The sequence below is a fragment of the Lepidochelys kempii genome, chromosome 3 (assembly GCF_965140285.1).
Source record: "Lepidochelys kempii isolate rLepKem1 chromosome 3, rLepKem1.hap1, whole genome shotgun sequence".
In the NCBI taxonomy this organism is placed as follows: Eukaryota; Metazoa; Chordata; order Testudines; family Cheloniidae; genus Lepidochelys; species Lepidochelys kempii.
In genome coordinates, this window is record NC_136382.1 from 60,554,344 (window position 1) to 60,570,802 (window position 16,459).

The window sequence follows — 16,459 nt, forward strand, 5'->3', positions numbered from 1 at the left end:
AAACTGATGCAGCATTGCACATCCATTGCCCTATTTATCTCAGTGGGCTGTTAAATTTGAAGCTTAATTAACAATATTAACTGCTTCACCACTGATCATTTTAAACAGAAAAAAAAAATTAGTTATTGTCCTAATCCCAAACTCCCAGAACACCTCCTCAGGTTCCAGAAGTCCCAGCTATCCTCCACCTAGAGGCTAAAATACTTCCAGGTTCCCTGACAATTTCTACATAGTAATTTTGCAGTGTGAAGACCAAGTCAGCAGCACACTGAAAGCAGCAAATGTGGAAACAACATAAATGAAATTGAGTCAACAAAATAAACAGTGTTGGGGTCACTTTGTTGATTGTAGCATTTAGTTGCACATTACAAACCTTAGTTTAAAATTATCAGATGAATCTGCCACAGAATCTCCTCCCTGCTGCACCAGACTGCAGTAGAATCTAGGACCCCTGCCATAGAGTTTAGTTTCAAGTTGCCATGGAGCACACAGGGTCCTGTTTATACGTACAGAGCATTCCAAAAAGGAGGCAAACTACCACCATCCTTACCAGTCAATCAGCGCTCTCCATTACTTAATGTTCCAAGAACAGTACAAAACCACATGCATACACACACAAAATAAAATAAATGAAATCACAATTGGGACATTTGAATACTGACAGACCGATGGGAAGCAAGCCATTTTCAACAATCAAAAGCAGTGTTTACAACAACATTTAAAGGAACTCACATTTTTATGTCAAAACAAGTAAGAACCATGGAACATTGTATGGCACAACATGCAAATACAGTCAACTGGAGTTGGAAAATATGTCAACATACCCTGGAGCCAAAATGACAAACATCCTGCACTCCCTGAAAGCATTCCCCGGTGTGTAAACATACAGCTATTAAATGAAGTAGCTGGAATGTCAGGCATTTCTTGAGTTTTAACGACACGTAAATTATTAACTGAAGATTCTGGCACTCTAGAGTTACTAGTTTCATGTCTAAAACACTCAAAAATCATTTTAAAGTATTTTGACTCTGCCCCACACAGTCCCCAAAGAGGCACACTAACACATCGCTCAGATCATAGCTGACACCAGCTCCACACACAACTCCAAACACATGTTTTCCCTGCTAAGTGAAGGGAAAATTAGCTGTATGCAGGTCTCCACTGTCTGGCCAATGTGACTGAATAAACATGCAGACTGGGCTTCAAACAGCCTCAGCCAGTGCTGGTTCCATGGGCGGGCAAGTGTGGTTGCCTTAGATGCCAACTTCCAAGGTGTGCTGTACCCCTGTGCCGCTTGTATGTCTCTCTCTCTCTCTCTCTCTCGCTCCTCCCCTTTGCTGATTGGCCAGCTGTGGTGTTTTCCGGGGTTCAGCTGCTTATGGGGAGCATCTAAAACATTTTTTTGGTGGTTGGGAAAATGGCTAAAGCTGCTTCTGCCTTAACAGTGTCAGTTGTAGAGAACCTACAGTGCTGTCCCTTGGTATCATTTTGCAGGATGCAGTGTCCGGTTGGTTCCCTTCTGCCCCGCACCCCGTTTGCAGGTGACTGCATTTTTTTCTGCTTTATGCAAATATACAGCATCAGCCAGAATTTGGCTCTCTAAACTTTTATGAAGTTACAGGACACCTATAACTGCTGCCTCATTAGGACTTGCAGATTGAAGATAAGCTGTTCTATTCCCAGAAGTACACACTAGTGGAACATTATAGGTACCCAGAACTAAATTTTAATGGAGGAGTAAACACATGCAACTGCCAGGCTATTTATGCCCATAATGGTGGCTCACTGCAGAACAGGCAGACATGACTACAAGTATACTAGTCAAAGTGTTCACAATGAGGATGGTTGGTTAGTTTAAATAAACAGCAGTGATTTGGACTTTTTGAAAGGTTAGCATATTCTTAAGCAGGTTATAACACACATCCTCTTGAGTGTATTTTATTACTATCTGAGAATGGCTATGTCACTTGCACATTATCTCTTGTAACATTTTTTAATATGTGAGTGGCAAAGTGGTACAGAGGGGGCACGAACAGTCATAATGCAATAGAAAATTGGGTCCCAGGCCTGTAAAAATGGCACAGAAGGTGTGTGGAACACACTGATGAGGAAATTACAGGACTGTTAATTATGGATTTTTGCGACTTGCTTGAGTTAGCCAACCACATCAGCACTTCCAAGATAGTGTCTGTAATTTCGTTCAAATTGAGCCTGCTGGAGACACTTATATAGATTTTTGGAAAATAAAAATAGTTAGACAGACTAGAGGGGATGTCAATTAAAAAAAACAAACCCCTATGTCCTAAATGGCCCAGACATGAAATTACAGCCACCATCTTGGTATTTCACAGCTCAGGGAGGACTCCTAAAAATTACATGCTTGACCCTATAGAAATATCCTCCCTGTATAACTGGTGGTTCTGCAGAGTTTTGTGTCCGCCCCCCCATTTTATACAGTTAAGAAAAAGTTAAAACCATGGCATAAAACAGACAAGATCCAGGAACTTCAGAATTAAATCTCTCACTCTGTTCTTTAAAAAGAAAAGGAGTACTTGTGGCACCTTGAGACTAACCAATTTATTTGAGCATAAGCTTTCGTGAGCTACAGCTCACTTCATTGGATGCATACTGTGGAAAGTGTAGAAGATCTTTTTATACACACAAAGCATGAAAAAATGGGTGTTTACCACTACAAAAGGTTTTCTCTCTGGATTTGTGCTGGAAATGGTCCAACTTGATTATCATACACATTGTAAGGAGAGTGATCACTTTAGATAAGCTATTATCAGCAGGAGAGTGGGGTGGGGGGAGAGAAAACCTTTTGTAGTAGTAAACACCCATTTTTTCATGCTTTGTGTGTATAAAAAGATCTTCTACACTTTCCACAGTATGCATCCGATGAAGTGAGCTGTAGCTCACAAAAGCTTACGCTCAAATAAATTGGTTAGTCTCTAAGGTGCCACAAGTACTCCTTTTCTTTTTGCGAATACAGACTAACACGGCTGTTACTCTGAAACTCTGTTCTTTATTCACCCCACTGGGTATTGTATTGCTACGTACATCATATCAATTAGTTGAGAACTATACACTAGCTAAGCACAATGGACTAAGTTCAGAACTGACACCTACAAAAAATAGAAGCAGGGTTTCTCTCTGCATTGCCCCATCTTTCTCTCTGTCCACCTCCCCCAACCACCATAGGAAAGTTTACAGCACCATCATTCTCTCATTTCCTACAGCTTTGCAAGAGCTTCCTCATAAGGCTCACCTCAAGTGATTATAATGAGACAATGCCAAAATGGACCATTTAAAATACAACAGGGCAAATTCTGCTCTAGTTATCCCAGTTGAAATCCAGAATAACTCCAGTGAAATCAGTAACATTAACAGTTTTTTGCAACTGTTCTTCTACAAGGCGGTCTCACAGCAAGTCCATTTTATGGCTTCCCATCTCCCCACCATGAGTCTGGGCAGATATCCCATGGAATTCTCTGCTACTTACCACTGATTGTGTTCCTCGTGTGGATGATGTTGTAACTGGAGTTATAGTTATGGTACTTGTCACTTTGCTTGCTCCAGGCCTGGAGGAGAAATGGTTCCTGGGGGAACGAAGGACGGTACCAGTCATAACCTCCTTTTCTGCTGCAACATTAATTGGTCTGACTGTTATCACAGGACTAGCTCCCTCAGAAGCAGCACCAGGGGAGCGTTTAAACTGAGAACCTAAGTGAATGTGAATTTTGTTGTCCTCTGTTGTTATAATGTTGGTATTGGCATTGTACTTCCGGATTGGGGTTGGTACAGTTTGTTTTTCTGGTGTTACTTTGAAAACAGCCCTTCCCATGGTCATATCCTGCAATTCTGGAGAGACAGAGATTTCTGCTGGTGCTGCAGACGTAGATACTGTCATAATCTGAATTGGGGACGTGGGTCTTTCCATGAAAGGAGCTCTCCCTCCATCTGAGGACTTTTCTCTGGAGAATGTAGTTATAGTAACAGGTGACATAGCACGCTCTGGGCCCACTGAACTCTCACCACCTTTTCCTTTTTGCGACACATTTGGAGAGGGAATGATGGTAATCCGTGGCTTCTGATTTCCCAAGGTTGGAATGACAGTGGTGCTTGAAAAGAATTCCTCAGATGTTGGGCTAGTTATCTCCAGAGTAGCTGTACTATTCTCATGATCTGGAGTCACCCGAATATGAAGAGGTTGCCCCTGCTTTGGGGAAAGGACAACCTCTCCAGGATGTCCAGGGCCACCATGTGTTCGGGCTCCTTTATCATGAGCTGCCTGGGACACATTCTCTCTTTTTCTCATCCATGGTATCCAGGATTTCCTCATTGCAAGCTCATTTGCTGCTGGGGGATACCTGTCAAGCACAGACGAGCGCTCTATGGGTTTTTTCAGCCCTACCTGTCGCAGATTACTCATGATGTGATTTTCCTCTTGGAAGGATTTCCTTATAAACACGGCTGGGGTTTCTTCTTCTGCTGCTTCACTGCTTACTGCATCAGTCTGCACCCCAGTGGATGTCACAGGAACATCTACCATTCTTCTACCATTCATACTGGGTCTGAGGACACGACTATAACGCTTAGAAAGCTCTAACTCTTTTGTTAAGTTCAGGACTTCCTGACCCATATTTTTGTTTTTATCTTCTTCTTCCATAAATCTTTGCTGAAGAACGGAATAATCAACTTGGAGCTGGGAAAGCTGGTCTTCTTTGTTCATCAGCTCATGAATTTTTTCCTTAAGAGCTTGCACTTCTGCTTTCAAATCTCTGCTTTTAGCTTCTTCTAACCGAAACCTGTGCCTCAACTCTGCTTCCTGACTCACCACTTCACCCTTCTCTATTGCTTTGTTTTTGGCAATCTGGAGCTTCATTTCCTCCAGTTGTTGAGAAAGGAAGTTAGCTTTGTTCTGCTCAGTCCTAAATTTCTGCTCCAGCTGATCATATTCATCCTCTGTCTTCATCAAGTCTCCTTCAACCACTTCCAATTGTTTGAGACGTTTTTTCAGTCTTTCAATTTCAGTGGTTAGTTCTTTAATCTTGTTGTCCTCATGATAAGCAAGTTCTGGTCCTTTTCTGGCTCGACCTCTTGCTATTTCTCTTTCTACTTCCTCTATACCTTCAATTCTTTTCTTTAACAAATCAACTCTACAACTCAGTTCAGAGGATTTTTCTTCTTCACTTTTCAGTTTCCCAATTAACTCATCTCTTTCCTTTGTTAAACTGGACACTTTTTCCTCCATTTCAGTTTTCAGTTTCAAAAGCTTCTTACTTTCGTCTATTAGTTTCTCAGTCACATCCATAACTTTACTTTGTTCCACTTTAACATTTTTGTTCAGACCTTCAATTTTTCTTTCTTCCTGCTTTATTTTTTCCATCATATTTTTTCTTTCATCCACCAGCATGACAGTAAATGACTTCAGCTTGGTAAGGTCCTCCTTTAAGCTTAGTTCAGCTTTTTCCAACTTACTTTCTGAAGATTCAAGATCTTTCACTCGAGTCTTCACCATGTCCAACTCACTTATTAAGTCTTTGGTTAAATTCTTTTCTTTCTCCAGATTTAAGTGCAACTGGGTACATTCAGACTTACTTTTACTAAAAGCCTCCTCCAGCTTCTCCAGTTCTGACATTCTCTTCTGCAATTTTTCCACTTCAAGTTTCAGCTCTTTGCTATGATGTTCTTCCTCTTGCAGTTTCTTTTTCAGCTCTCTACACTGGGATTCAGTTTTTGTGATCTCCTCATCTTTGCCTTCCATTTCAAGTACACGCTTGCGTAGGTTTTCCACTTCAGCCATCAAGCTAGAGTTTCCACATTCTCCTTTTGCTATTTTATCTCTTAATTCCTGAAGTTCTTCCTCAGCCTTTTGAAGATTTTTGTTAGTTTCTTCTAGCTCCTCAATTCTACGAGTCAAACCAACCAGCTTAAGTCTCAGCTGTCTATTATGTGACTCTTGATTACCCAGTTTAGCGGTCATCTCCTCATGCTCTTGAGAAAACGATAATGTCTTGTGTTCAAGTTCTGCTTCTAACTTCATCAATTTTTGTCCATCTTCTTTTGTTTTTGAACTAATAACTTTAAGCTTTTCTTCTTCTTCCTTTAGTTTCTGAGCAAGATCTTGTATTTTCTGACTTTGCTGACCAAGTTGTTCAATATGCATTTGTCTCTCATCTACCAGCATGAGTGCAAATGACTTGAGTTTGACCAGTTCGTCTCTCAGTTTATTGAGTCTCTTTGTGTGTTCTTTCTCCTTACGGGCTTGATAGATTTTTTCCTGTTCAAGAAGCTTCTTTAACCTGAAAAAAATGGAATAAATACATTATTCAAGTGCAATTTTCCCTTTACATTTCAAGTTTCAGCCACATTTTCTACAGGTTTTCATGTTTGCTTTCGTGTCCAAGAGCACTCTTTCAACACTTGGTTCCATATAAGTCTCCCAAAGCACAGTTATTTAAATTAGGAAGCTTACTGGAAATCACACAAAATCACTGAGTATTCTGAAAGCAAGTGTCAGGTGTAAGCCTTTATCCTCCCTACATATTTTTCCCTTTATCTGGGTGTAAATACATTATTTCAGATTTCCTCTTTAATCCAATGTACATGTGGCATCATTCAGTTGCAGAATATGTTATTTTCAGTTGCAGAGGTGACAAAGAAGATTTTAACATACAGCTTTGAACTGAACTATTCTAAATGTATTTCTCCATCATCATCCAACCTGAAAAAGTGTACAGTTTCCCCAACAGGACATATCTATAGATTTACTGTCCCATTTATACTGTGCCTACTTTATAAGATGGAAGCCTCATTACTTTGTTGTACATGCAAGAATGCGTGAAATGAGATCAGAATTGAGTGAGTAGCTTCAAGCAGCCAGGCATCACCAGATCAACACTGGTCAGAAGTGAAACAGCGGAACCGAAGTACAGGATGTCAGAACTCGGTCACCATCTAGACATTGCAGCAGTGGAAAATTAATATAAAAATAAGTTTGTCTGCTTAATGACTGCTACGTTAAAGACTTAAAAGTGTTTATTTTCCTGGGCTCAATTCCACATACAACACAGTACACAACTGGTACCACTCCACTGACTGCGAGGATCAGACTGATCAAAGCTTTGGCTGTAACACAAATTCTCTACTTGACATACAGAAACTAGAGAGCAATTGAATTTTCTGACATTTCACAGAATGTAAAGGCTGATATATGAACTAGATCTATTCTTATCAGAAAAATGATTTAAATCTGTGTTATGTGCAATGATACTTTTCCAGCCCTATTCATATAACATTTCAAAGCAGAAACAAAGCACAGTTTTATACATTTTAGGCTTGTGCTTTAAATCCAGAACACACAGATATCAACATAGAAAGTGCTAGTGCATTATTTACCAGAGATTTGTAAAAGAGATGTTTTTCCACCAATATAAAGAGTTACTGTTGGTGTAGGGATATTTGTTGCCATAAATTTAGGAGTACTGCTGTAAAAAAAGTAACAATATTGTTTTAAAGAAGAAGATACAGATATGTTCACACAAATTACTGGGAAACTACATACTGTTCAATCCATTATCAAAGTACTCTGAGTTCCCATATGAAGATCCATCCAGCAATACAAATTCATTTGCTTCAATCTATATCCAAAACATTTTAACCCTTCACAACCAAGTGAAGAGCTAATTTATCTGAACCTTGATTTAATAGCAAGAACTAAATTAACTTGGTTGCCAGTGACTATTAATGTCTCACTCCTGATTCCATGGGGATCAAAAAAGACCAGGAACTAGGATGAAAAGCCGTAAGAAAGGGGAGGGAAGCCAGAACACTGAAGGATGCACTAGGCAGGGGAGGCGAGTGTCAAAGAGTGTGACTGAATGAGAGGGTGGGATGGGACGTGGGTGGAAGAGGAGACTAGCAACGTTAGAAATGGAATTCATTGTTGGCTCAGGAGGAAAGGCAAAAGTGGGAGCAGCAATTATCAGTGAGGCTACGTTTTAACCATGAGTATTTTTAGTAAAAGTCACAGACAGGTCACGGACAGTAAACAAAAATTCACGGCTCGTGACCTGTCCATGACTTTTACTAAAAATACCAGTGAATAAAACTTGGGAGGTCTGCCCAGAGGCCCCACGAGTGCTGGGGGAGGGCAGGCCAGCTGCTTGCGGGGGTGGGGAAAGGGCGGCATGTGGCCCGAGACCCCCGCTGGTGATAGGGGAGCACAGGCGGCAGTGCATGGCCCAGGACCCCCGCTGGTCCTGGGGGGGGAGGTAAAGGGGAGTTGGCAGGGCCAGCAGGCTCCCTACCTGGCTCTGCACCTTCCCCCCAGCAGCAGTAGAGTTTGGGTGTGGGACAGGGCAGAGGGTTGGGGCACAGAATGGGGTGAGGCGGGATCTGGGTGGCACTTACCTGGGGGGCTCCCTGGAAGTGGCAACATCCTCCTCACTCAGCTGCTAGGTGGAAGCATGGCCGCCTCCACCTGCAGGCACCGCCCCCACAGCTTCCATTGGCCACGGTTCCCAGCCAATGGGAGGTGTGAAGTCAGCACTCTGGGTGGAGGCAGCGTGCAGAGCTGCCTGCCCATGCCTCCACCAACCAGCTGAGCAAGGGGTATGTTGCTGCTTCTGGGGATCTCCCCAGGTAAGTACCACCCAGAGACTGACTCACCTTGCCCCGTACCACACCCAAACTCTGCTGCTGGGCACGAAGGCGCGGTGGCCTGAGACTGCCCCAGCAGTGGCCAGTGCACCTGATGCAGGGGCTGCTTGAGCTGTCCCTGAGCCAGGTGCACCGACTGCTGCAGAAGTCACAGAGGTCACGGAAAGTCACGGAATCTGTGACTTCCATGAACTCCGTGACAAACTTGCTGCTTTAACCATCAGGTATAGGATGATGTAGCACATAGCACAGAGAAATGGGAAGGGGAAAGAGAGGGAAAATCAGGGTAGCTAGCAGAAGACAAAAGAAAATATACCAGGAACGGGAGTAAATCAGTTTGTCTGTTGCAGCCCCTAAGAGATGTGAAAAAATTAAGTGGAAAAAAAAGAAGATCCCCGAGCAACATGCACTATCTTTATACGTTCTAGGAAATTGTGCATAGGATGGCACTACCAACACCAACCTCCGGACTGCAAATTTCTTAACAAACAAGAACTGATGAACTAAGCTCTTATAAGGTCAGGTAAGCAAAAAGAACTGTATCCTTGAAAACTCTCAGGCCCCTTTTCCCCAAAAAGTTAATTTAAAACAGCCTAAGTGTTTGAATTACTGACATTCAATTAAGATGCACATCCCCTCTGAATCTGGCTCAGTGTAAATTAGATTCATGAGAACATAAAAATGGCCATACTGGTTCAGACCAATGGTCCATCTAACCCAGTATCCTACCTTCCAGCAGTGGTCAGTGACAAATGCTTCAGAGGAAATGAACTGAACAATGTAATAATTGAATGATCCATCCCATCGTCCAGTCCCAACTTCAGGTAGTCAGAAGTTTAGGGAGACCCAGAGCAGGGGGTTACATCCCTGCCCATCCTGGCTAATAACCATTGATGGGCCTATCTTCCATGAACTTATCTAATTCTTTTTTTAACCCTGTCATACTTTTGGTCTTCACAACATCCCCTGGCAATGAGTTCCACAGTTGACTGTGTCTTGTGTGAAGAAATACTTCCTTATGGTTGTTTTAAATTTGCTGCCTATTAATTTCATTGGGTGACCCCTAGTAATGCTATTATATACAGGGGTAAATAACACTTCCTCATTCACTTTCTCTACATCATTCATGATTTTATAGACCTCATTCATATCCCCCTAGTCATCTCTTTTCAACCTGAACAGTCACAGTCTTTTTAATTTTTTTCTCATCGAGACATTGTTCCACATCGTAATCACTTTTGTTGCCCTTGTCTGTACTTTTCCCAATTCCAATATATCTTTTTGAGATTGGTGACGAGAACTACGTGCAGTATTGAAGTTGTGGCCATAACATGGATTTATGTAGTGGCATTATGACATTTTCTGTTTTATTATCTATCCCTTTCCTAATCATTCCTAACATTCTGTTAGCTTTCTTGACTGCTCCTGCATATTGAGCGTATGTTTTCAGAGTGGAAATCCACAAGGACTCCAAGATCTCTTTCTTGAGTGGCAACAGCTACTTTAGACCCCATCATTTTGTATTTATAATTGGGATTACATTTTCCAATTTGCATTACTTTGCGTTTATCAACATTGAATTTCATCTGCCATTTTGTTGCCCAGACAACCAGTTTTGTGAGATTCCTTTCTAATTCTTCACAATCAGCTTTGGACTTAACTATCTTGAGTAATTTTATATTGTCTGCAAACTTTGCCACCTCATTGTTTGTTTACCCCTTTTTCCAGATCGCTTCTTAATATGTTGAATAACACTGGTCCCTTACAAATCCTTGGAGGCCTCTGCTATTTTCCTATCCACTGTGAAAACTGACAATCTATGTCTACCCTTTGTTTCCTATCTTTTAACCAGTTACTGATCCATGAGAGGACCTTCCCTCTTATTCCATGAGTTCTCACTTTGCTTAAGAGACTTTGGTGAGGGACCTTGTCACACGATTTCTGGAAGTCCAAGTACACAATATCAGTGGAATAAGTCTTGTCCACATGTTCGCTGACCTCCTCAAAGATTTCTAATAGATTGGGGAGGCGTGATTTCCTTTTACAAAAGTCATGTTGACTCTTGCCCAACAAATCATGTTCACTCATAATTCTATTCTTTACTATAATTTGTCTGGTACTGAAGTTAGGATTGCCTCTGGAACTTTTTTTTAAAAAGTGGCATTACATTAACTATCCATCAGTGATCTAGTATTTAAGCAATATATATTGCAGTTAATAGTTCTGCAATTTCATATTTGAGATCCTTAAGAACTCTTAGGTGAATACCCTTTAGTCCTACTGACTTATTACTGTTTAATTTACCAATTTGTTCCAAAACCTTCTCTACTGACAACTCAGTCTGGGATAGTGCCTCAGATTTTCACCTAAAAGGAATGGCTCAGGTGTAGGAATCTCTCTCACATCCTCTGCAGTTAAGACGGATGCAAATAATTCATTAGCTTCTCCACAATGGCCTTGTCTTCTTTGAGTGCTCCTTTAGCCCCTCGATTGTCCACTGGTCCCACTGATTGTTTGGCAGGCTTCCTACTTCTGATGTACTAAAAAAAATTTTGCTGTTAGTTTTTTTGTCTTTTGCTAGTTGTTCTTGAAGTGCTTTTTAGGCCTGCCTAATTATACTTTTACACTTGACTTGAGAGAATTTATATTCCTTTCTATTTTCCTCAGTCGGATTTGTCTTCCAATTTTTAAAGGATGCCTTTTTGTCTCTAACTGCCTCTTTTACTCCGCTGTATAGCCATGCTTTGTTTTTTTTGTTCCCTTATTATTTGGGGAATACATATAATTTGAGACTCTATTATGATGTTTTTTAAAAGTTTCCATGCAGCTAACAGACATTTCACTCTTGTGACTGTTCCTTTTAATTTCCATTTAACTAGCCTCCTCATTTTTGCATAGCTCCCATTTTTGAAGATAATGCTAGTGTGGTAGATTTCTTAGCATTTTCCCCCATACAAGGATGTTAAATTTAATTACATTATGGTCACTATTAGAGTGATTCATCTATATTCACCTCTTGGACCAGATCCTGTGGACCACTTAGGACTAAATCAAGAATTGTCTCTCCACTTGTGGGTTCCAGGACCAGCTGCCCAAGAAGCAGTAATTAACGATGTATAGAAATTTTCTCTCTGCATGCCATCCTCAGGTGACACGTTCCCAGTCAACATGGGTATAATTGAAACCCCACAATATTATTGGGTTGTCTGTTTTTGTAACCTCATTAACCTCCCTAGGGATTTCACAATCACCATCACCATCCTTGTCAGGCGGTCAGTAGCATATTCCTACTGCTATAGTCTTATTATTCAAGCATGGAATTTCTATCCATAGAGATTCTCTGGTACTGTTTGATTCATTTAAGATTTTTATTATATTTGACTCTATTTTTTCACATATAGTGCCACTCTCCCACCAGTGCCACCTATTCTGTCATGCCTATATATTTTGTACTTTGATAATCAATGGGATGTGGTAACATCAAAGTTCCACCAATTTTCTATGATGCCTATTATCTCAATATTCTCACTTAATTCCAGGCATTCAAGTTCACGCAGTTTAGTATTTGGACTTCTTGCATTTGTATGCAAGTGCTGATAAAATGTATCAGTATTTAGTTAGCTGTGTTCATGTGATGTAATTGGCTGGGGCTTTCTCATTTGACTGCTTCTCTTCAACTTCTACCTGTACTTAATCAACTTCTATCCTCTCCTCTTTACTATGACATAGAGAATCCTCGTTAATAAATCCTCCCCTAAGCGATGCATCTGTCTGAACTGTACGCTCCTCAGCATTTGTTGGCTTTCCCCCAGTCCTTAGTTTAAAAACTCCTCTATGACCTTACACCAAATATTTGAATGAGCATAAAGGAAACTAAATGGGTGTCCAGTACATACCAAAGAACAAGAAAAAAGTAGAATGGATGATACTTTAATTTACTCCCTCTTTCACCGTCCTGTTATTTTCTTTTTTCCTCTTTATGAGTTACTCTAGTTAGACAAGTTTTCAGTAGGATTCAGTAGGCCAAATTTAAAGGCAACGCACAGAGAGGAGATGTAAGTTAGTTTTGGTAGGTGGGTACCAGTCTAAGGGCATTTAATGGTATGTCTACACACTATGGAGACTATACTGGCATAGTTGTAGCTATGTTCACATAATCTTGTAGAGTACATGCAGCCTACACCCATGGAAGGGGTTTTTCCATTGGTGTTGGAACACCACCTCCTTGAATGATGGCAGCTACATCAATGGAAGTATTCTTCCATTGACGTAGCTATGTTGCCCTGGGGATTAGATTGGAATAGTTATACCAAGATGGGGTGTTTAATAATGGCTGCCAAAAAAAAATCCCCCCCTCCCATCCAAATTTATAAAAAAACAAAATGATAACCACACTAACCATTGCATTTGTTCTAGTCAACATCCATCTGTCCTCTGGGGAAAAAAACAGGCCCCTTTTAGAGTATTGCAAATTGGGTTCCCAAAAATCAATCCTCAGTTTTGAAAATCTTGACCTAAATAAATTTGCTTCAACTATACACTTGCTTCTTGCATTCATTTCCCACTAATATCTGAATAAACAATCTTTACTAGCATAAATATTCACAGAAGAGGTGTCAAAGTCACATGGACAAATATTAACAGAAATTAAGTATTTGCATCAGAAGTCCTTGCACACGCCAGGAAAGGTCATGTGACTTCTCTGATTACTCACAGCTGACCAATGCAGTACAATCCACAGTGTATTTTTAAATAGCAAGAAGATTATGACTTTCTTGAGGTTGATATTAAACCAGCAGAAACAACAGCTAACCTTGTTGTGTAATTTGTTATAGATTATTCTCCATGATATAGTTTTCTGAGACTGTTGGAAAAGGACTGAATGGACATGGAGATTAAACTACGCTAACAGGTGCTGTGTCCAGGTTGTGTGGGTCAAGTTAGAGCGTCATCCGACAAGGATAAAGAATCACAGAAAGTGTCACTTCTAACACTGAACAAGGAATTTTATTAGCAAAGCCTATTATTCCCAAGGCTATTCCATCTCTCTCTGCAGTATTCAATGGTTTCTGCCTAGAACTTTCCCCATACTCCCACTGGCTTCCTGCTGTGTTTTTAAAAACATAGGATACCTACTTTCACAGAGGGTTATGTAAAAACTCTTTTCCTTTACTTATGAAGCCATGGTATAGTGCTGCCAACTCTCACTATTTTATCATGACTCATAATATTTAGTGTTATTCTTAAACACCCAGCTCCTGGAGTCATACAAATATGTGAGAACTTGAGCTTTCATTTAAAAAAAAGAAAGAAAGAATATGTTTCTAGTCCTCAGAGTTGCAGAGAAAAGCTTGCAAATGTGACCCCCACATATCCTAAAGGTTCAAAAATCAGAAGGCAAATAAAAAGAACCAAAATGGTGGGTTTTTTTTTTTTTAAATCTCATGATTTCTAAGCCAGTCTCATGGTTTTTGCATGCCTGACCCCTGATTTTCCAATGCTTATGGTCAGGGCTGGCTCTACACTTTTTGCTGCCCCAAGCAGTGCACCGGATTGCCACCCAAAAAGGAAGCTGCCACCAAATTGCTGCCGCGGGACTGTGAGGATACAAGCTGCCACTGAATTGCTGTCGCGGCGAGAAAACCCAAGCCGCCCTAACCCGCACGGACTGCTGCTCCTTTAAGATTGCTGCCCCAGGCACCTGCTTGGCCCTGCTTGGGGTTTGATAGTACTGGCCATCTGTCAACAATTGTGTATGCCAATTAATCTGCTAAGCAGAGTTAGAACCGTAACTGGAAACTATTAATAATAAAGCTCCTTACAGAATGAACTGTTTATTAGGATAGAAGGGAAGTTGGGGATGAGATCCAGGAGCAGAGCCACGCAGGTAAGCTGGCACTGCCATTGTTATGCCATCCCTGTTCAGAAAGCACTACTATTTCTGGGGCGGTCAGGCTTGAACCTTTCACAAACAGTACAGCTACTTTTAAAGAATGAATGTTACAGTACTTCTGTATGAATGAACGAATGAGTGAGCGTGTGCATTTTTACAAGTGTAGTGTTGGACCTTCAGAGCACTTAACTCTGTCTCTATAACTCTGTTATTATATATGTGACAAGTCTGTAGGAGTTTAGTATGGACTATGGTGCAGTCCCAACTGGCAAACTGGTACATGGTTAAGGTCTGGCAGTTGGGACTGAGATTTGATGGGCAAGTGTATCAGTCTACAAGGTCTAGTGCAGACAGAGGTCTTCTTTCATCTGGGCCCCTAACACTCATACGAGGAAAAACAGGTGAAAGGGGAAATAGGCTGCTGGACCTAATCTCTTATATAGCAGCAAAACTGGGGAGGCTCAGTGAGGGTTTCTTAGTTGCAATCTGCATTGGACTTGGTCTGCTGGGTGGTTTTACTCTCCTTGTAATGCTGATTGGTTTATGGAAAAAATAAAGTTACAGCCTTAGTTTACCCACATATTGTTGTCCTATGTCTTTTTCCTGCATCTGTCAAGTTCAATCTTTGACACACAAACATGGAACCCCACAATGCCATTTTCCTAGAGTCACTTTTCAGAGTAGAGCTGGACTTCAACATTCATTACGTATTACAGGTGGAGAAAACATTTTTTAAAAGGACAGTGCAAGTGTGTCACCTGAAGAGTTTAGAGTAGAGTTGTCATGGAGATCTAGTTTACATGGGACTTACTTTGTTTGGACACCAGTAAGAGAAATACTGGAACCTCAACCAATATCAAGGGCCAATTTTGGCTGATGGAGGTGAGGAAAAAGGCCAGAGGGATTTCATTCAGTTGGCTGGTTGGTTCACAATATAGACAGTGAGAAACACTGTTCTTTGCTTCACTGAAACACATCAAGACTATTGCTGTTCATACAGTATGAGTACTTCTATACCAAGCAGTCTTATTACTGTGCTTATTACACAGCTAAATATAGCTAACAATAGATATAATGGACTGACAACTGAAGGTCTTCTTAAACAGCCAATCTGTTATCTTTTAAATCAGTGACAACCAAGTTTCTTTTGGTGTAGTTCACCTAATACATATGAATTCTTTTCTCTCAAATATATTGAAGATTTCAAAACAAACGTAAATTTTTAAAATCTTTCTGTGCTTTATAACTTCCAACCAATCCTTCTCTGAAGTGTGCATAGAATAAAAACATCATTCTGATCTAAAACATATGGAAAGTTTCTGCTTCAATAGCCATAGGGGCAATTTTACAATGTCATGCACAAATTTGAAATTTACTAAACGTACTTCGCAATGGATGGTGGATAAAAACCAATAATGATAGTTAGCACTTAGAGTCAATATGAGAACCTAGATAAATTTATAAGCCAGGATTTTCAGAAGTGACGAGCAATTTTAGGTGCCCAACTTGAGATAATTTAAAACTCCTGATTTTCAAAGGGAAGGTGCTCAGCAGTCTCTAAAAATCAGGCCCCTTTAGGGTGTTTCAAATTGAGCATCCAAAAATTCAAGTATCCCAAATGACTTTTGAAAATCGTTACAATAGATTATATTGCACTTTTCATTTTTATGTCTCACGGTACTTTATAATGCTGGGTAAACATCATTAACTTCATTATACAGATGTGGAGAACTGGGGCACAGAGTAAAGTAATTTGCCTATGCGAGTCAATGGCAGCACCAGGAATAAAACCCCCAGTTCAGTCGGATAATGGATAGCATCAGAGGAGGGAGAAACTGTGTAAGCTCTTTGGAGCAGGCACCGTTTTTCAGTTCTGTTTGTACAGTGCCTAGCACAAGGAGG

At 40.6% G+C, this 16,459-nt stretch overlaps 1 protein-coding gene across 8 annotated transcripts in view; it reads right to left on the bottom strand.

The window, feature by feature from the left end:
- FILIP1 (filamin A interacting protein 1) overlaps positions 1–16,459 on the bottom strand; it is a 168,688-nt gene that overhangs the window by 14,503 nt on the left and 137,726 nt on the right. For 4 of the 8 annotated variants that reach the window (XM_073336472.2, XM_073336467.2, XM_073336468.2 and 1 more), the window contains 2 exons: positions 3,503–6,305; positions 825–857 (listed from right to left, as the gene is read on the bottom strand). In XM_073336472.2, the coding sequence (XP_073192573.1) occupies positions 825–857; positions 3,503–6,305 (2,836 nt within the window). Of the gene's footprint in view, positions 1–824; positions 858–3,502; positions 6,306–7,401; positions 7,460–16,459 lie in introns of those variants that run through there. The other 4 variants (XM_073336473.2, XM_073336471.2, XM_073336474.2 and 1 more) reach the window with 2 other exon arrangements.